Here is a 20,895-nt window from a genome sequence, read left to right on the forward strand (position 1 = left end):
GATCCATTTTCTATATATATATATAATATACAGTTGTTTGCAAACATTTGGACATCTTCGATCAAAATGATATGTTTTGTTGATTTTGTTGAAGAAAATGTAAGTTCATGTAACACATTCTCTACAGGGAACAAAAACTTAAATATGTCAGTTTTCTGCAAATTATAAATGCCATTTTTTTATCTGCTGACTTTAACAAATTGGAAAAAATAAAACATAAAATATTTGTGCCATAACTTTTGCCCAGGCCACATTTTATATTTCATTTTTTTCCCCTATAGGTTAAGTTCAACAAATAAACAGTAATTGTGCACTGAAAGAAGAATGCAGATGTGTGAACTTATCTTTCACTTAGAAAATCAACAAAAATATGTCATTTGACCAGGGCCGCTCAGTGGTAATCTTCACATTCTACTAAACCTACTTTGTACCTGCTTGTATAGTAGCTAGCAACAAAAAACTGTAAAACTAATGCACTGTTTGCTCTGCACACTCAGAATAAATGGCTATGTCCATTAAAACAGGACAGTTTACATGGATCACTGTGCACAGCAGATATTTCCTGAACTGGTAGATATTTGGTGATACGCTGCAAATATGGCTCTCCTGTTGATTCTCTGCTCAATGTGCAGCCCTAGACACGTGCTTTCGACTTCTTTTTCCTTAGCTGCTTTATCTGCTGCATGGATGTGCGCATGTCATCATATTTTTGTTTATGTTATTTTTTAATATCTTGGTTTCATTTTTGTTTTTGTCTTCTATGGGGTTTTTCTTTGCCACCCCAATGAAAGCCCGTTAGTGTTATGAGTGTCTTAATTTTTGATTTTATCACAGATGCTAAAGAACAAAAACCAGCCTAAATCAACATATATGCATGCATGTGACTATTCTGAGACCATATTCTGCCCTGGATATCATACAGCGATATGATGTATGCAAATAAATAAAAAATACTATTACAATAATATTACTTACGTTAGTAATAACAAAAAATTATTTAAATTAGGCTACTAACACCCCATGCTCACTGTCCACTACTGTGGCCTGCTATCAAAACATCCACAAAAAAGCCTGGTACGGGATCATGGCCCAATAGTTGGGAACCTCTGGTCTAGTTTACAATATTAAAATCTTCACTGTACAACTAACTACTGTATGGAAAATGACTTATGACAAATGATGTCAAACTTGAGAATGGTAGTGTATGTAGGCCTGTAAATACTACTGTTTCCACACCTATGGCCCCTACTAACCTTAACCGCTGTAACCAACAGAAAGCTTTAGACTCTCTTAGTTTGTTCCTGGACAAAGACAGTAAACCAGATAACACAGTTAGGTACCTTGCATGTGTGTATCAGCCACCCCTGGCTGGACCTGGTAGTATTCCTCACACAGAGGTGCTAGAGCTGATACTGCAGCCTCCTGTAGAGAACATATACATACACAGAGATTAAATAAGAGCTCAAACAAAAATACTGATATGAATATTACTGGGCCTCATTCATGAAACACGAGCAGAACAAATGCATAAATTATTAGTAAAACACCTTATACAGTTTTAGTGGTCGCAAAATATTTATGATTATGAATGTTTTTGAGTACAAATAACATTCACCCCTGCTAATCATGCGTAAAAGTGCATGTATAGCACATTATTAAGAGCATTCTTTATAGCCTGCAGTTATACTTTTTTTCCTTTTTTTTTGTTCCCGCCAACCACCCGCCCTCTTCGGAGGACTATTAGGACTTTGTTATTTATTTTGTAATATTATAAAATATTACAAACGCATGTAGGTACAATCATAAGTGGGGGGAAGGGAAACAAAAAAAAAATAATAGTGATACAAATCAGAGAGCAAAAAAGGAAGAGAAGGGAAAAAAAAACACTTAGGTACACCATATTTCTAGTAGTACAGCTCAATTAATAGCATTGTCCTTTGCTAGCTTTGTGTGTGTGCGTGTGTGTGTATGTATGTATTCCAATATGTGATCGTATGGGGGGTTTCTAGTTTGTGGGATGGCTCTGGGGGGTTAAATCTTGTGACTAGTAGTTTTGGAGGTTACTGTAGGGCTTTGCAGGGTTTTTATCAGAAGTGTCCAGGCTGGCTCTGGGTTATTGTTTTTGATATTGATGGATTCTGAGAGTTTTTCCATGGATATATAATCTATTAATTGGTTTTTCCAGTGGTTAATTCTAATGTTATGTTTTGTTTTCCAGTTTATGAGTACGGTTTTCTTGGCGATGGTTAACGCTATGAAAAGCATTCTATTATTTTCTTTTGTCATATTGGTTGTTGATATGTCTCCTAGCAGGCAGAGTGATGGTAATGGTTGGATGTGGCTGACAAAGGCGTGGGATAGGAAGGTGATGATTTCTTGCCAAAACTGATGAACGGGTGTGCAGTGCCACATGGCATGGATATTGCTGTCGTTTGTGTTTTGGGTGCATTGTGTACAGACTGCTGTGAGTTGTAGGTTGGTGCTCTTGATCATGTGGTGATTATTATTGCATGTCTGAATCCAGAAATCTGCATCAGGAGCTAATGATAAGTCTTCCTCCCATTGTAGAGTAATTGTGTGGCTTGATTTAGCTATTATTAGACATATTTTGGATAGTAGTTTTTTAGTAGTGGTGATGTTAATAAATTCTGAGATTGGAATCGTTAAGTCTAGTGTTTTTGAGTTGATTTTTGGACATATTACTGATCTTAATTGTTGGTATTGTAAAAACTGAGTGCTCCTGATGTCATATTTCTGGATTAGTTGTGGGAGTGACATAAAGGTATCGTTGTGATAAACGTGTTTAAGATGTGTGATGCCTTTTTCCATCCAGGTGGAGAGGTTTAATGTTTTTTTATTGATGATAAAGTCCGGGTTATACCAGATGGGAGCGTGGATAGTTGGTGTGAGGACTGAATTTGTTATCTTGTGAAGTGACCACCAAGCTGTCAGAGTTGTTGCCACTGTTATACTGTTAAAACATGGATGTTTTTTAATTGACTGACTGATAAATGGTAAATCGAATATTTGGATGTCTTTGCATAATGCCTGTTCTATTTCGATCCATGATCTGTCTGTTATGTTGGGGGTTTTCCATTTTAGTATGTATTGGAGCTGATTTGCAAGGAAATAGTGGAAGAAGTTTGGGGCTTCTAGGCCGCCGTGAGACTTTGAATTTTGTAATGTGGAGAGTTTAATTCTGGGTGGTTTATTTTTCCAATAAAATCTGGTTATTGTAGTGTCCACAGATTTGAACCAAACAGGTAGGGGTTGAATGGGGATGACTGAAAATAAATAGTTAATTTTAGGTAATACTGTCATTTTGATTGCAGCTATTCTACCGAGAAGGGAAAGGGGAAGGTTTGTCCAGCGTTGAAGGTCATCGGTTATTGTTTTGGTTAATGGATTAAAGTTAAGTTTAAACAACTCTGACAGCTTGGGGGAATGTTAATACCCAGATATGTGATGTAATTAGTGCATACCGGGATGGGTAGTGTTTTAATGTTATCATTAAGCTTATTCATATTTAATGGAAGGATTGTGGATTTTGACCAACTGATGGAATATTCTGAGATTTTTTAATAAGTTTCGATAGTTTGAATAGTTTCTGTTATTTATGTGATTAAGTTTTGTAAGAAAAGCAAGATATCATCAGCATACAGGCTAATTTTGTGTTCCATGTTAGATGTTTGTATTCCTTTTATATTTATGTTTTGACGTACTGTGGCTCATAGTGGTTCAAAAAAGACAGAGAAAAGGTATGGAGAGAGTGAGCTTCCTTGTCTAGTACCTCAGTGCAGTGTGATAGGTTGTGATATTACCCCGTTAGTATTGACTGTGGCTTTGGGCGAGGTGTATAATATCTGGATCCATTTAATAAATGATTTTCCAAATCCCATCTTACACAGTGTGGTAAATAGGAATTTCCTGTTTACTCTGTCAAAAGCTTTTTTGGCATCCAGTGTTATAATTGCTGTTGGTATTTTTTGGTGAGAGGTGTAGTCAATTAGATTTAACATTCTGCGCATTTTGGTAGTTGAATGACGGCCTTTGATGAAGCCTGTTTGGTCGAGATGTATTAAATCATGTATTACAGTTTCAATTCTGTTGGCTAGTGCTTTACTTAAAATGTTTGTGTCTGAATTCATGAGTGATAGTGGTCTATAGCTAGAGGATAAAATAGGGTCTTTGTTTGTTTTGAGGTGAAGGGAGATGCATGCAGTATTCATGTTAGCTGGTAATATCATGTTTTTTTTTTTTATTTCTGATACCATTCTGTGAAAAAGTGGGGCTAGGACTGGCCAGAAATGTTTATAAAACTCGGCAGGGAATCCATCGGGCCAAGCGCTTTGTTGTTAGGCATGTGATTTAGGGCATTATAGAATTCTTCTTGCGATATTGGTTCGTCAAGTGCTTGTTTTTGTTCGTCTGTTAATTTTGGTAGATTGATATTATTCAGGGATTTATTAATGTCTTCTAATTTAGGTTCTTGATCTGTTGAATATACCTTTTCAAAAAAAAAACTCGGAAAGTATTGTTAATTTCTTCAGGTGTATGTACAATTTCTCCTGCCAAGTTTTTTGTAACTGGAATTATTGTTTTTTTCTTTATTTCGCTTAATGAGATTTGCCAAGTGCTTTCCTGATTTGTTAGTGTATTCAATGTTTTCATGTCTGAGTCTTTGTATCAGGAATTTGGTTTTCTATATGTCAATTCATTAAGCTCATATTTAAGTTCTCTTAACATATTTTGTTTGTCTTCAGATGTGTAGTTGATGATCATGTTCTCCAATTCTTTAATTTTTGATTCTAGATTTACTTCATTTTCTGTTTCTTTTTCTTGTTAGTAGCATATGATATTATTTTTCCTCTTAATACTGCTTTGCCTGTCTCCCATAACAGCGATGACGAGATTTCTGGAAAATCATTTATTTCTAAAAAGGATGCCCACTCTCTTTTGATGTAGTTACTGAATTCCTGATCGTTGAGTAATGATGTGTTAAAGCGCCATGTAAAGGTTGTTTTGAGTCGTTGGTTTCCATTCCATATGATTGAGACGGGGGCGTGGTGACAGGGTGAATTTGTGTACGTGAGATGTTTGACATCAATGAGTTACTAATTAGAAAATAGTCGATGTGTGAGAAAGAATTATATGCTGAAGAATGGAAGGCGAATTCTTTGGTATTAGGATGTCTTAGTCGCCATCCATCGCCAAGACCAAAATCAAGCAAGAACTGTTTTATTGTTTCAGCGGAGTTCCAACAATGCGTAATGTAAGTATGGGCTGATCTATCCAAGGATGAGTCTAGAACTGTATTAAAATCACCACCTATTATTACTGAGGAATTAGATATGTTGAAAACCTGTGTGAAGAAGTCATGTAAGAATGTGGGGTTATTCGTATTTGGGCCATAGACACTTGCAATGGTGAAAATGTTGTTAATAGTGATATTTATTATGATAAATCGTCCTTCTGGGTCTGTAATTGTGGCATTATAAAAATGTAATTTTTTTATTTATTAGAATAGCTACACCTCTGTCTAGAAGTTGGCAGTAAATATGTGGGTATAGTCAACTGATTTTAGTTTATTTTTGTCAGATTCTGTTAAATGTGTTTCTTGTAGGAGGCATGTGTCAGCTTTTAATCGGTTGAGATGTTGGAGTATTTTGATTTTTTTTTTTTTATCTTGAGAGCCAATACCACATATATTCCATGTAATAAAATTAAACTGTGACATGATAATGTTAAGTGTTCACTGGTTTCCTGAATGTTTGTGTGTAGGTGTGTGTGCTTCTATGAAGATGATTCTGTGTAGATAGAAATAATTTGTTATAAACAAATTAGTGGTTGAAAGCTTGTGTGTGAGCAAATTAATATAAGGTTTAAAAAAAATACGTATTGATATTGGGGAAAGTAAAAAAGTAAATTGCACAGATATACATAGTCATACGGAGGGAGAAAGAGAGAGAAACAAGGAAAGAAAAGAACAAAAACAACAAAAGTGCAGAAAATCTACAGTTATAGACAGGAATGCCAGGAGTTACTCTCCTGCTTTAGACGTATGTTGTAATGAGGACACAGTGCGATGTATTAGTTACATATACACACAGCAGTATGTATATACATGCTCTTTATATGGTGGCCTAGTTTGTACCTCTTAGGCGGCAGGTAGACAAATAGATGGATGGATGGACGGATGGATGGATGGATGGATGGATGGATAGATAGATAGATAGATAGATAGATAGATAGATAGATAGACAGACATATCAGATTGTCAGGTTTCGTATCCGCTTATCCGATCTTCACGACGATGGGTTTCAGAACAGCCAAAGTGTAATATCCTTGCCTCTGTATAGCTGACCGTCAACGTAAAGCTTGTCAACGGATAAAACTGCTTTTTTTTCCCTCATTTTTATGAGCTGTTTTCTCATAGCGAGAAGTTTCTCCTGTTCGTTGATGCCCAAATCCGTTCCTTTGAGTTCTCTTCCTTTGCTGAGTATAAGCTGTTTGTGCTTATAATGTTCGACTTTGGCCACGATCCGTCTTGGATGTCTGTTTTCAGTGTTTTTTCTTCCTGTTCGGTGGGCGCGGTGAAAGCGCTTGGAATTCTTTGTGCAGGATTTCAACTAGCGAGATTCTCGCTAGTTTGTTGTCGATGGAGATTAGGATGTCACTAACCTCTGTGCTGGACTTAGATATTTGTTGCTCCGAGTCTTTGGGTGAACTGAGTGGACGTGGTCTTTTTGAGGTAGGTGTAGCTTTCATTTTTCCTGTGTTTTTTTCTTCTCCTTTCTGCGAATTCATGTCTGAATTCATGCTGCAAAATTGGTGGTAGTACAGGTCGATGAGTTCTTCTAGGGCTTCCAGGTCGTTGGGATGTGATATTTCATAAGAAAGAAAGCAGATAATCCAAAAATATTCCAGTGATACCGTTTGTGTTTTGGTTAGATGCTGGGGGCCGCCATCTTGCCGGTCGCACGCTGTCTCGCGAGAGGTTGCGTTACCGCGTCAGTTCCATACCCGTCTGTACTACAGTCACCAAACCTGAAAGCCTGCAGTTATACTAACTAGCACCAATATAACTGCTTTCCCCCTAATTCTCGGCAGGCCCAGATCATCCCATGGGTTTTATGGGTGCGTGCCCTAGAGGCCCAAGCCACTCATCAACCCTTGTGAGAAAATCTTAACAGCCGTTTTGACTCACAAAGGGAACTGTACTAATGCCATAGTGAGAAAAAAACGAACGAATATTAAATTGGTCATTGCATTACGGCCAATCATAATTTTGACACTCTCCACATCCCTCCAATTGCTTCACTTTCTCCTCCAATCACTGCTTAGGAACCATTCCACTATCTGCCATTACCTCCAAGCTTTCAGTTTTTTTAGCAGCGAGATAGCGTTCTTTTGAATGTACTCAGAATTTGAAGCTCCAGACATTCAGAAGATGTGCCTGTGAGATCTGTAAAAGTGAGAGCTGAAACTTCAACAGAGTAGAGGATGGCCATTTTCAGAGCCAAATATCTGTGAACTCTCTACTTCTGCACAAGTCATCAGAGGTAGGATCTAAATCATATGTGTCAGGCTTCAGTCTTCGTGGGCCAAAACACTGCAGACTTCAGCACGCCGCCTCATTAAACACACCTGATTCAGCTCATCAGCTAATTAGCACGGCCTTCATGAACTTCAGCTGTTTGATTTTAATGTGTCGTCCTCATTGGGGTAAATGTTGTGCTTTATAGGGTAAATCTGCATGCCTTATTGAGAAGTGTTGCATTGGTTGTTGGGTTTATATTAACCTGTGCTCTCGTTAGCATGTGCATGATCTTGCCATTGCTGTCTTGATTGGAAAAAAATATGCCTTCGTAGCGACATTAGTGGTGAACTAATTAAAAAACAGCACAATTCAATTCATGTAATTTACCATATGATTTTTTAGAAGATTTGTGCACTTGCACACTGTATAAAATGAGGTTTTAATTTAAAAAAATGAACTCTGAACCACAAATAGAAACAAAATAACTCAGAATTAACTGACCTATTATTTACATTCAATAAAATCAAAACTTTAGGGAAGGCAGGCTTACCTACTCTTTATTAAGTTAAAAATACAAATCATTTTACAGTGAAAGGGGGGGCCTATTGGTTTCTAATTATACGTTCTAACAAATCTGGTGTTTATGCAGTATATGTGAATCCAGCAGAAAGTGTTTGGCAAGGTCCATTTTATTTGTAATTTGCTTGCATTGCTCATATTTTTATGATGATTTCATGAATGAGGTCCACTGAATACACTATAGAAGTAGAAGATACACTGTATGTCCAAAAATATCCAGACACTCATTTTAATTACTGAATTTGAGGTTTTCCTATTGCTGTCTCAGGCGTTCAACTGTTCACAGCTTGTGTAATAATCTCCATAGAAAAGCACTGACCAATGGAATAGGATGCTCTATGAGCAGCAACACATGAGCCTAAAGGTCACCTAACCCAATGCTAACAACAGTAGGATAAAGCCCTCCAGGACTGGGCTGTATAGTGTAGTAACTACTAGTTAGCATGATATTATTTGCAGTGGTGGGTACTCTTTCACTGATTGTTAGCAACATTACCATATGTAACAACTGAACTATTCTTGTGTCAGTAGTGGGTGGAGTCACTGTACCTGGACGTTCTGCTTGGCATTCAAACTGTCGTCTATCAGCGACTGCCATCCACCTAAAACACAATGACTCATATTAATCAGCTCCCCTTATATAACAGTTCTGCCATAACAGATCAGTCCATCTACTTTATTCTTTCTGAAGGTCATATCAACAGGGCAGAGGGTTTGCATATAAAGACCTTTTAACATGACTGTGGAAGCTATTTAACATGCATGGTTTATACTAAGAACATCATAACTTTAGCACAGCAAACCTTTACACAGTTTATGTTAGTGTCCATCTGACGTTAATCTGCTTAATTAAAATAAAAAAAATATTAATAATGTAATTGATGAATTAATAAATACACATACAATTCGATCAACTGCTCTATTGTTGTTGACATTCAGGAAAAAAATGAGAGAAATGTTGATCTGATTTTGTGCCAAAACTGTTAGCAATGTATTCTGTACACAGTAATTGGAAATGGAGGATGGGTGAATGAAGAACTGATGAAAGACATCCTTTAAAGTTGTCTGTGTAATAGGTGACTGCAAACAGCAATTAATCTTCTACAGAACTGTGCTCCTCTATTGTGTTAACTTACTTATGACAGGGTCCTCTTTAAAGGGCATCTTGGAGAGGGACAGCTTTTCAATAAGTGCACAGACTGCAGGCAGAGAAGGGCAAAGAGTCAGTCAGTGTGCTGTGATAAACTACAAACTAAAACTTTATTACATCCCCCACTAGACATAAGTAATTCTTTGCTAAATGAAAAAAATGTTAAGTTGACAAGTAGAGTTGGGCAATATGATGATATTTTATCATTACCATGCTTTTCTGAGCATATTGTGGACATTGTCAGTACTTAAACAACACTGACTAACTAGATGTTTAATTGAAAAGGAACATAAGCAGAGTTAGGGGTGGGCGATATGATAATATATTTTCATTATCATGATAAACTGTCATAACATGCTTTTATCATCAGTGTCATCAGTAGAACACTGAGAAACTACATGCTGCATTACAAAGAGCGCATAAGTAGTCTGGTTTAACTGGACTTAATGCAGTACAGTTTATAAAACACTGCATAAAAAATCATTGCATTTGTAGGTTTATTGTTGTTATTATTATAGTATTTTTTTATTTTTATTTTTTAGTATTTTACGGGTTCTTTGTCTGTTCTAACTTATTAAATCTCACAAAAACTAAATATTGTGATGTATAACATTTATCATGAAAAAATGTCTTGGAAGTATCATGATGCAATTTTTTTGTCATATTGCCCACCTCTAATTAGAGTCCTATTTAATTTGATGCAATGCAGCACAGTGTGTGAAACAATGAATAAAAAAAAAAACATTGTAACAGTGGACTTTTGATGACAGTTTTTAACTGTGGCACTACTAGTGCATTTTGTATGTGTGTCAAAATATTGTGATATATTTTTACCATATCGCCCACCCCTAACAGACTAAAATGTTTGCTGTCTTTCTACCTTTAAATCTTTTTCTTTTTCCCCTCCTTTTTATTTTGCACTTCTGAGCACTTAGTTTCGATTTTGGTTGAATGTACTAGTATCAGTTTACTATTTTCACAACATCTTTTCCATTTTACTTGCCTGATTACTTGGTATGCAGGTTCCTCTGCCCTTAAAATATTTAAGAGATTGTTCCTCTGAACTAACACACCCTGTAGGTGCAGCATCAGCCCTTTTGTTTTTTCATTAAATGAAAGACTGCTCAGTATAGAAATATGTCTTTTAGACATGAACAAATCGGGATGCTTTAATCTGAAGGTGATGACTGATACTGATTTATTTTGTAATATTCAAATCAACTCCTACACTAAGAAAAATTCAATATAAGTATGTTCTAATCTTGCTAATAAATTCTGCTATTTAAAAAGCCTGGTGTATAGTGTTGTCTATATTCCACTATTTTGCAAATAGTTCTTCTAGTTTTGCATTAACTGTATTTGTAGAAAGTCAAGCTGAAATCAAAATGGATATTTTTGCCTCGTTATTTCACATTTTCATGGTCACATAAGCATGGTTTATATCATTTAAAAGAATTCCTATTTTTCCTGTAACATTTCATCAAAATTAAATGACTTTTGCTCGCCTCTAAAAAGTCTTTTTTATTATGACCCCATCACCATAAAGCTATTTTTCAGCCACAACTATGACATACGGGTCCAGCACAACAACCCTTTTCCAAGAATCCTCAGATGAGCATCTGCAAAAGTTGCTTCATCTTTTTGTAAAAATAAACACGACAGGTGACAGATTTGTACATCATCAGTTTCTTAACGTGCTCCTAGAGACCCGTAGCCGAGAGCTTAGAAGGTTTAGAAGGTGAAGAATGATTCATAGCTTTACCTGCTGGTCTCATTAATTCTCCACCAAAACCCCTGCGGGGAAAAAAGAAGATTACTGTGCAATTTGTCTTTTGTTCTTAAGCAGTTTACCCCATTTATGCCCTCGTGCCTGTGTGTCAGCAGAAGAGAAGCTCACCTGTACTGCTTTCTGTCAGACAGCTGTGAATGAAGAGATATTTGGCATCCTATGTTAGAATACAGGCTTACGGCTTGAGATGTTGGCAATTAACAACACGTAAATAAATAAAAGGACCTTTAAATAGAATGTAAATTCAGGGGAAATATAAGGAAAAATATAAATATGGAAAAAATTAAACTTTTGCTCACCTTCTGATGAATGCCCTTGAGACCCTGGATGGAGTCTGAGGATAGCAAGTCTGTGACCGGCCTGAAAACAATCGTGACAGATTTAACAGGGTTTTACAAAAGTGAAATAACAAACTTTGTGAAACTCTCAATCTCTTTTGGATGGGAATTTCTGTTCCAATTTACTATAAAAAAAGAAGTCTTCAAGGGGAATTCCACCAATTGTCCAAAATTTCTGCACAATTCAATCGTTCAGATACAAACAAAATTATTCGGAGTGGTTTGATGTGAAATGTTGCACTGTAGGGAAACATACAGACTCTGATTTCTGTACAGTGGTGGTGATGAGGAGCAGAGATTGTGATATCTACAGCGCAAATATAGCCATTTTATTTAATAACGCCCTGCTGCAATTTTAGTGGGCAAGCTGCAATTAGGACATTGCTTATCTCATCACTGTTGCTGCATCTACAACCCTGCAGGTGGATGAACGCCAAGCGAAACAGACCAGAATGACCGTGAAAAAAGACGAAAAGATATGTTGACGATTTAGATGTAGTCACTAGAAAATGCTGTGAGTAGAAGATTAGCTTGATTAATGGACTGGATCCATATAACCTGAACACATATCAAGTTCAGAAAATGCCTGAGATTGTACACAAACTAACAAACACAGCTACCAAAGATCTTGAATAATATATATGAAGCTGAAGTTGGCTTCTTATTCAGCGGCATTCAAAAAAGCGGCTGTCAAATAAGAAACTAACATCTGTCTTGTTACATATAAGGTAAGAAATATTTTGCAACAAACAAATTTGTAGCAATTTCACTGTATATGAACATGCCACTAAACTTCTGCTTGGAATTTTTAATAACCAGCTAACAAGCAGCACAGGAAAGCTATAAACAGCCACTGGAGCTGCTATGATGTTAAACTCATCTCATTGGCTGATCTAATGCTGTGCTGCAAACCACACATTTTTGTACTTCACCCACTATCCTAATGAGTGCACTTCTGATAGGGCACTATTTTTTACATACTATTTAGTGTGCTGCAGATTGGGACGCAGCAGAAGTAACACAGCTGAAAATCTCAGCCACTTAGAGTTCCACATTCAACACAGCAGTAAATCCAATATGATCAAGGCAAGAAACATAAATGTACTGGTTAATACGCTTTAAAAATTAGTTTTAAACTGAGTATTTACTGCCCTTACTGGATCAGTTATGGCTTTGATATCTCATAACAAACCACCAATGTGCTGCTGAAAGAACTTGAAGTTTTCTACCAAAAAGGGGGCCGCACGACATCATCAGAATACCACGAACGGTGGTAAAATCTTTTGGGACTATTTTGTCTTACAGTGCCCTGCATGTATTATTGTGCCATTGAATGTGTTTTAGGCTAAAGGTTTCTCTCAAAACTATCATGAAACAATGTCTCAGGCATCAGGCAGGGTTCATTTAATCCCTTTCTGTGAAGGAGCTTTTAGAGGAAATAAACACTTCAGATGTCTGGTTCCTGTCATTACCACTGTATGCACCATTTCACATTGTGTGACTTTGAATGAATGACTTTCTTCACATCTTAAAAGTTTAACTCTGCAGAAGATCCCTTTAAAATTGATCCAAATAAAGAAGTAATAATTTGGCTGGAACACGGTGAAACTCCCAGTGAGATGCACTGCATCTTCCTGTATGAGGTTAATGGGCAGGTTGATACTTAGCAAGAAGGCGCTGTCACTTACAAAACAAGGTATAATGCATTTTGTATTTTTTTTAAACACAGTAACTATGTTTAGATGTTTTAGATGACTCAATATTAGTCTAAGATTGTGAGTCTAAATAATTTAAGATAATAAGATAAATAAGATAAGCTTAGCATGATTAAGACATGGCCCAGGCTGGCATTGGCTGGACTATTTCAGATAGATCTGGACAAGTAAACGATCAGACCTCTCCTCTGACTCTCATATTTTAGTTGTGTGATGGATTCAATGTGATACAGCTGCTGCTCAGTGTGGTGTGCGATAGCCTTTAGACAGAAGCTAATTTGCTTATCAAAAATCCTAATTTACTATTCTAATGTACTAATATTTCGAGAGTATTCCAAAATTCTGACTTCACTTATCGTGACAGCTTAGTCTTTTGAAGCAGTGTGCAAGTCACCACCTTCAGAAGAACTAGTTACTTTAATCTTACTCATAAAGCCTTGACTCCCCACCTTCCCTCCCCTTCTGAACCAGGTCCAAATGAAACTCTGTGCAGATCCCTACTGTAATCCTGTAATAACTGGCGCAGCTCTTCAGCTTATGGAAATCTCCAACTGTCAGAATTTTGAGGTTAAATTACTGCAGCTGTGTCACCTGATGCAATACCTGTCTCATGATTCCCCCATCCTTTCGTTTAACTCATGACTCTACTAGAGATCTCCTTGTAACATCACAAAATCATCCACACAGAGCTTACTGCAACAACAAACACCTTTTACAGGCATATTTGATTCCTTTTGGTAGATTTCAAGGTGCAAGCAGTAAATCAGAGTGCAATACAGACGAAGTGCATGGTGAAAGGATAAAGCTGATTTAACTTAACGTACAGTTTATAATATAGTATACACTATGTACTTTTTCCAGTAAAACACCATGTATCATTAGAACAGATGCAAATAAATATAAATACAATACAAAGTTCCCGTAGAAAGAATTCCCTATTTTTAAAAACATAGTTGATATTATGTGAGCTAAACTGAAGAACAAATTTTGCCTCCAGATGTCTCCTGGATGGTTTGGGCCATCATATAGATTTCTTAAAATCTATCACCAGCACACTTCATTTACAATAACAAAGTACTGATTAGCCAAACAAGGTTCTGGAACTAAATAACACTAAATAATATTGGGCTGTCACAAGGAAAGGCTTGGAAATGGTAATCAAACTCACTGACACACATAAAGTCACTATGTATTGTGTTAATGCTATTTGTATTTATTCTAACATTATTTTTATTTTTAATTTTTAGAATTATAATTTACCTGTTGCTTTGAGCTCCCACTTTATAGAGGGCGTGAGTGATCTCAGCACAGGCCAGTATCGCCCCATGACGGCCATGCAGGTCCATTCCTGTTGCCATTGACAAAAGCTGTGGAACAACTAACAGATGAAAGTGATGATGAATATCTGTTGGCACCTGTAAATAATATCTTATAACATGCTCATGAATTCATTAGATCCATTTGGCCCAGTAACTATAAAGTCATGAAGTCATAAGAACTTGGCATGACTTCTCATGAAGTCCGCATGTATGAGAATAAAGGGGCGGGTTTACTAGTGTAACAGATGAGTAATAATAAGATGAATAGTAATAAGAAGAATCAGATGAAAAAATAAGTAATTATTTTGACCTAATGTGTCACAGTTTGAACCTCAAAAAGACAGATAAAAAGTCTTTTTTTCTCCTAACGGGTAAAACAGGCTTTCATACAAATTGCATGCAAGCTGAACACAGGGTTATGTAGCACTGGTTATATGTTCATTTACATGGAAGTTCTTAGTAGATAACCTGCTAAACTGACCACTCCTACCAGCGCAAACTGTAAGCAGACTGTAATTAGCACCTCTCTTAGTAAAGCTGCCTCTAAAACCATCTCAAAACCATCTCTGCAGCACAATTCATAACACTTTCACTGTGACTGTAATGATCATTTGTAACATTCTAAGTCACGCCTCCGTTAGTTATTGTTGCTACCTCAATCAAACTTATTGTTCAAGCTACCTGGTAGCATTCATAGCACCTGTACTAACAGACTAAAAAGATCAGTAGTACAAAGGAAAATTTAGAATCACACAGAAGAGTATATATGAGAACATGTGATAGAACATGAATAGCCACATTTAGCCTGAAAATTGATTAATAATCCGACTAATAGCTCAATCGGAATAGAATATGTCCATGTATACACCTCAATCAGTGTAAAGTAGTCAGATTGAGGCCTTTTGGAATACAATTTCTATCCGATTGAACGAGGTGGGTAATTCTGTAAATAAAGATGTTGGTGGGACGGGCGTCCAGTTTATGTGTCTCAGAACATGATGTCTTCCTTTCGCCCTTCTTTAATAAGTACAGGTGAAGTTTTCCTGAGTGTGACATAATTTCAAAGTAATTAAAAACACAAGCACTGCTCACTGCTGCTCTTCTCACTGTGACTGGACTCACATGATGCTCGTTGTCATGGTAACATCTACACTAAGTGGTGCTCTAATCATCCATATCATTTTGGATCAGATTACTTGCAGTGTGCATGTAAACAGAGATTTTCCATCAGATTGTTGACTATATTGGGCATATAAACATCTCAGTCTGAACCTATAATCGGAATGTATTCAATCGGACTGACAAAAATCTTTGCATGTAAACACAGCCAATGATGTCCAGTTTAAAGTGAATGAAAAAAAGAATTCTGTACATTATGTTTAAACGAATCAAACCAGAAAAAAACATTTTTCGTGTCTAACAAACAAGGACGCTTTTAGTGACAGAAGCGAACCGTTGCATGCGCTAATGCTAAAGCTAACACTGGAGTTAGAGCAGTGTTATTTGCTGAGGAAGACTCGCCGACTTTTATATGACGTCTCATCAAACATTGATGAAACAATACAAAGAATGGCATGTGTGTATGAGTGCAGTAATATTTACCTTTACACACAATGTAAGCGCTTTGCAGACCCATGTAAACCACTTTAATGGCCAACTTGTCATTCCACAATGCAGAGCAAAGTGGATAAGGAACAGCTACTCAAAGCTTGGAAATTTGATAAACATGGCAGATGCTGAGCTAACACTAGGTAGCTGTTAACATTTTGTATACCAAGGCGCCAAAACCTTCTACTATTAACACAGTGTTAGTGTTACAACAGGGTGTTTTTCTGCCTCTAGGGCATCACCTCATCCTCCCATTCTCATATTCTGTGCATAATGCCTGCTCTCACCTGTGTTAGCCATGTAATCTGGGGCCTGAGGGGTCAGGTTATGCAGAGCTTTAGTGGCCAGATCACGGATCGCTCTGAACACAAAAGGAGAGCATTTCAGTTAGACACCTTATTGATATACGTTTTAAGCCACAACAGGATGAGCAAATGAAACTGTCCTTACCCATCCCAGTGGTTGATTTTCCTGGCCACCAAGTGGTCAATCATTGGCTTTGTGTACTCCTCAAAACCTGCTATATAGACACTTGGGGGTGAAAAGAGGAAGAGAAATTACTCAAAACGGCAGCGCTGTGTACAGGAAAACTTCCTCCTAAAATTATAATGCGGCTAAAAACGAATGCCAGCGAGGCTTTTATTAAGCAACAGCAGCACTAGCATTTAAAGACACAAAGACTGATGTGTGTTTCAGCAATTTAGGCCATTACCAACTATTTCTGCAATTTTAAGTCAGGATGAATCTGCAGAGTATGTAGGTTTTACGTTCTGACTGTACCTGCAGTGTGTGAAGCTATAACAGCATGCTAGTAATAACTGTGGAGTGATTTTAATCCAGTATGAATCTACAGTTTTTAGAGTCTGACAGTAATAAATGTGGAGTGATTTTAATCCAGTATGAATCCGGATGGTGTGTAGTTACAATAGTAAAGCAGTAACAACTGTGGAGTGTTTTTAATCCCCTATGAATCTGCAGCTCTAGTGTCTGACAGTAATTTTTGTGGAGTGATTTTAATCCAGTATGAATCTGCAATGTGTGTAGTTTTTACAGTCTAACAGTAATAATTGTGGGGGGAAATTAATCCAGTATGATGAGTGAATTACAGCCACTAAAGACCAAGTTTCAAATGATTCAATGGCACTTGTCTACGTCCTTAAATAAAAGACCACATGAATTCACATTTAAGATGTTTGTGTTAAGGTTAATTTCATATAATTTTAAGGACGCACAGACACCCTGTAAAGAGTGATTTCAATGCAATGCATATAAAAAAAGACGGGAAGTGATCTGCAAGAGTGGCACTCTGCTCCCCGAGGCAAGCATTTTCCACATTGTTCCTCTTCTCTTTCAAGACGGCATCTCGACGAGCTGCCTGGTGGCATTTCAGCGGAGGGTGGGCCCTTTTCTGTGCTTAAATGCATGCCTTTTCATAGACATGCATTTCAAAACTGCTAGTATGCAAAGCACCTAATAGTTTCCTTCTTCAAGAACCCCAGACACGCCACAGACATTTCAATATCACAGTACTCTGTAGCCTAAAAACAATGCAGCTGTCTGATAAAAGAACAACCTGAGGAACCTGATGATGAAACCAGAGATACAGATACAGACTGACAGCAGCATTTAATCCTATATGCTAATCAGATCTAATCACAATCCAGCATTGTTTCACTGCCTCTTACCAGCAGCCCATTTGTGGGTTTGTCCACCTTTACAATTTGCAAAATATATTTTAAGTGGTCAATGAATACTAAGTTTTAATAATGACAACAATAAGAATAATAATGATAACAGAGCGATAAGGCAAAAATATCACATCATTATATATTAAGATGCCTTTATGAATGTATCAATATTTTCATTTCTGAGGTTTGGAACGGACAACGCATCAGCAAACATATAAAAGAAAGTCTATGCAAAACCACGAGGGCTACTTTTTAGTGAAACATTTGCAGAAATAAAACTATTTAAGAAGAAACAGGGTAAAAAATTCTCTAAATCTAGTCTTTTTTTTTTATAACACATGCAGTTGTTGAAGTACTGACGATGCTCATGATATCCTCAGAAAAGCATACTGTGATGTAATTTATCATGATAACAATAACACATCATCACATTGCCCACCTCTAATAACGAGCCAAGACTTTAAGGGGTTAATCCCTTACCTGATCGTCAGGTAGCAGTTATTCAGGTTCCCAACAGCGAAGTAATCTGCAGCTGTTAAGATATCTATACCGTGGGGGAATGTGCCCTGCGGAGAGAAATCTCAGAGTTAGGGTCAGCACCCGTACAAGCTTAGAGACTTGCTAAACCAGGAACATATGGCTGCTAACAAAACTCTGCTACACAGTGAAATTCAACAAGCGATTATATTTTCAACCGTTATCAGTGAGTGCCTGTGAGCTCCTCATGAATCTCTGGGTAATTAAATCACATCACAGTTACAGACTCAACCTTGTGTCTAATACAACACTGTAAACGTCAGAGACCACCCTTCACTTATTTCACTTCCAGTAAAAACATGTTAAGCACAAGTTATTACTCGAACAATTATACTTAACAGAAAATTACACAGAAGCCTCAACAACTAAAAGTAGTATTTTTTTTTCAGTATTTGGTGTCTCCACCTTTTGCCTTTATTACAGCTTCCACTCTTTTCAGGAGACTTGCCTTCAGTTTTTCAAAGAAATCTGCAGGGATGTTTTCTACGCCATCAAAATTCAAGTAAAGGTGACGGTTCGGTGGTCTACTGGGTCTTGCATGGTTGTTGAGTGTTCCATTTCCTATATAACTTAAACTTGTTTCTTGAACTCCTGATTTTCACTTCTTTTCCTTTGACTTGGCTTGTCACAATTATTATACAATCACCTAATCGCACTTATTTGGGATGATCATTTTCATTAGATTTCACAATTCAAAACAAAAAGGTAACTTCTAACTTGGTGCTGTAACACATTTAGATGGCAGCATGTTTGTTATATTTGTTACTTATGTCACTAATTCTAATGTTTTTGGCAGACATGCTAGGAGAATGAAAGGTTTTATCTGCTTATATTTTCACTCTCAAGAAAAAATATGTACTTTGACTCAACACATGATTCTGTGTAACTGAGACATTTGTGTCAGAGTGTGTGCTCACCCACCAATGTGGTGTACCAGTTTAACAGTACAACCAGTGTTAGCTCCTTGGAAACCAAGCTAGGAAACAAGATTAAGCCAATTTGGCCACTTTTGGCTTGTACTTCAATAGATGCATAGAATGAACCAGTGAAATAAAATTAAAATATATATAGTCTGCATTTAATAACTCTTCCTAAGCTGTTTGGGTTGTCTCTACTTTGTCTCTATTTTTTTTGTCTATTTTTTGTTTTTTTGCCTTTTAAATATTTATAGAGTAGATTACCTAGGCCTCACCAAAGGCATTAAAATAAATAAGTGTCCTTGTCATATATGGAAGCATATCACTATCAAAACTAAAATGAAAATGTATTATGTATTATGTTCTCTTTCATAACTCAATTTAAAATGCATTAATAGAAAATGAAAATGCATATAAGATAAATTACATTTTAATTATCATTTTGACACCATTATTGCATAATCACATTAACCATAAATATGCAGTAAATGAAATGTCAATACTACTAAACCAAATGGCAAATTAAAATCTCAGTACTGAATTTGAAATTTCATTGTGAGCTTAACTTTGCATACATGAGTGAGGAATTTAAATACAAACATACAAACTGTGTTTGTACACTGCCATTTTACATATTATATTTTCATTTTAAATTTGATACTGATACGCTTCAGTAGTCATATCATGCATATATAAGCATGACAAATAAAAATGCAACTGAATGTAACCCAAGAACTGATGCTAGTGTGATATTTTATCTCTGATCTTACCTGCCTGCCTACATTTTCTTGGAAAGCGGCCTGCAAAACAGAAAAGAGAGTTTTACTTCAGTACTTCTACACCACGTAGTATGTACTAAAGATGACTGGTGTTAAAGGCAGTGGAGAACTTACTGAGGCAGCCTTCCTACATGTGACGTTGCGGTCAAAAATGGCTGTGATCACCAGTGCGCTGAGAAGAGGAAGAAAGAAAAAGAAACAAAGTTTTCAAATAAACCATTTAATTTAGACTAGCCCATTCAAAGTTTGCAGTATAAGACATAAAGAAATGTATTACTTAAAAAACATCTAATTTACACTATTTTCCACTTAATGTCCTACTGTGGCCAAGACATGACTGGTATCTAAAGTCTGATCCCTTAGTTTTGTCCCGAAGCTACAGGTTGATGTGGCTAATAAGTAATGGAAGAACTGTGCGAACTGTGCTGTAATACGGTGTCAGAAACAACATAAGCAAGTCTATTTATGATTACTAAACAACTCTATGCATTGTGATGTTTAGCTAACACTATATCTGAAGACCCTATTCATAATCCATTATAAATGCGATCTGTAACTTGGTAACAAAGGGCCTCATTCACTTACAAACACACTTACATAGTTTTCACAAAGATTCTTGACATTCACCAGTGTTTTCTTATTTGGGATTTGTCTTTAGGTAAGAACAGAATCTACACACACTCAAGAGCACAAAGGTGCAAACAATTCTGCTCTTTAAGAACACGTCACGAATCTGACATAGACTTTTTCTCAGGACCTTTCTCAAGAACACACTTAACAAAAAACTTGGTAACATTGGTGAAGGAGGTCCAAATGCTTTCTAAACATATTTATAAACAATAATACTTCATGAGGATCTAAGAATGAACTATATTAATTCTTTGGTGACTTTTAAACATGTAGTAACACAAGTGTCACGATTCATTATAATGACTT

General features: G+C 36.6%; 1 protein-coding gene across 3 annotated transcripts in view; it reads right to left on the reverse strand.

Moving 5' to 3' along the window:
* tbcd (tubulin folding cofactor D) overlaps window positions 1–20,895 on the reverse strand; it is a 71,797-nt gene that overhangs the window by 23,989 nt on the left and 26,913 nt on the right. For all 3 annotated transcript variants that reach the window (XM_036567390.1, XM_036567388.1, XM_036567391.1), the window contains exons 16-27: window positions 20,074–20,131; window positions 19,951–19,980; window positions 18,207–18,292; window positions 16,489–16,569; window positions 16,326–16,399; window positions 14,372–14,489; window positions 11,358–11,418; window positions 11,167–11,189; window positions 11,032–11,063; window positions 9,256–9,318; window positions 8,669–8,721; window positions 1,341–1,422 (exon numbers count right to left, since the gene is read on the reverse strand). In XM_036567390.1, coding sequence (XP_036423283.1) covers window positions 1,341–1,422; window positions 8,669–8,721; window positions 9,256–9,318; window positions 11,032–11,063; window positions 11,167–11,189; window positions 11,358–11,418; window positions 14,372–14,489; window positions 16,326–16,399; window positions 16,489–16,569; window positions 18,207–18,292; window positions 19,951–19,980; window positions 20,074–20,131 — 761 coding nt within the window. The remainder of the gene's footprint in view (window positions 1–1,340; window positions 1,423–8,668; window positions 8,722–9,255; window positions 9,319–11,031; window positions 11,064–11,166; window positions 11,190–11,357; window positions 11,419–14,371; window positions 14,490–16,325; window positions 16,400–16,488; window positions 16,570–18,206; window positions 18,293–19,950; window positions 19,981–20,073; window positions 20,132–20,895) is intronic.

This window comes from Colossoma macropomum, unplaced genomic scaffold (assembly GCF_904425465.1).
Source record: "Colossoma macropomum unplaced genomic scaffold, Colossoma_macropomum, whole genome shotgun sequence".
NCBI lineage: Eukaryota > Metazoa > Chordata > Actinopteri > Characiformes > Serrasalmidae > Colossoma > Colossoma macropomum.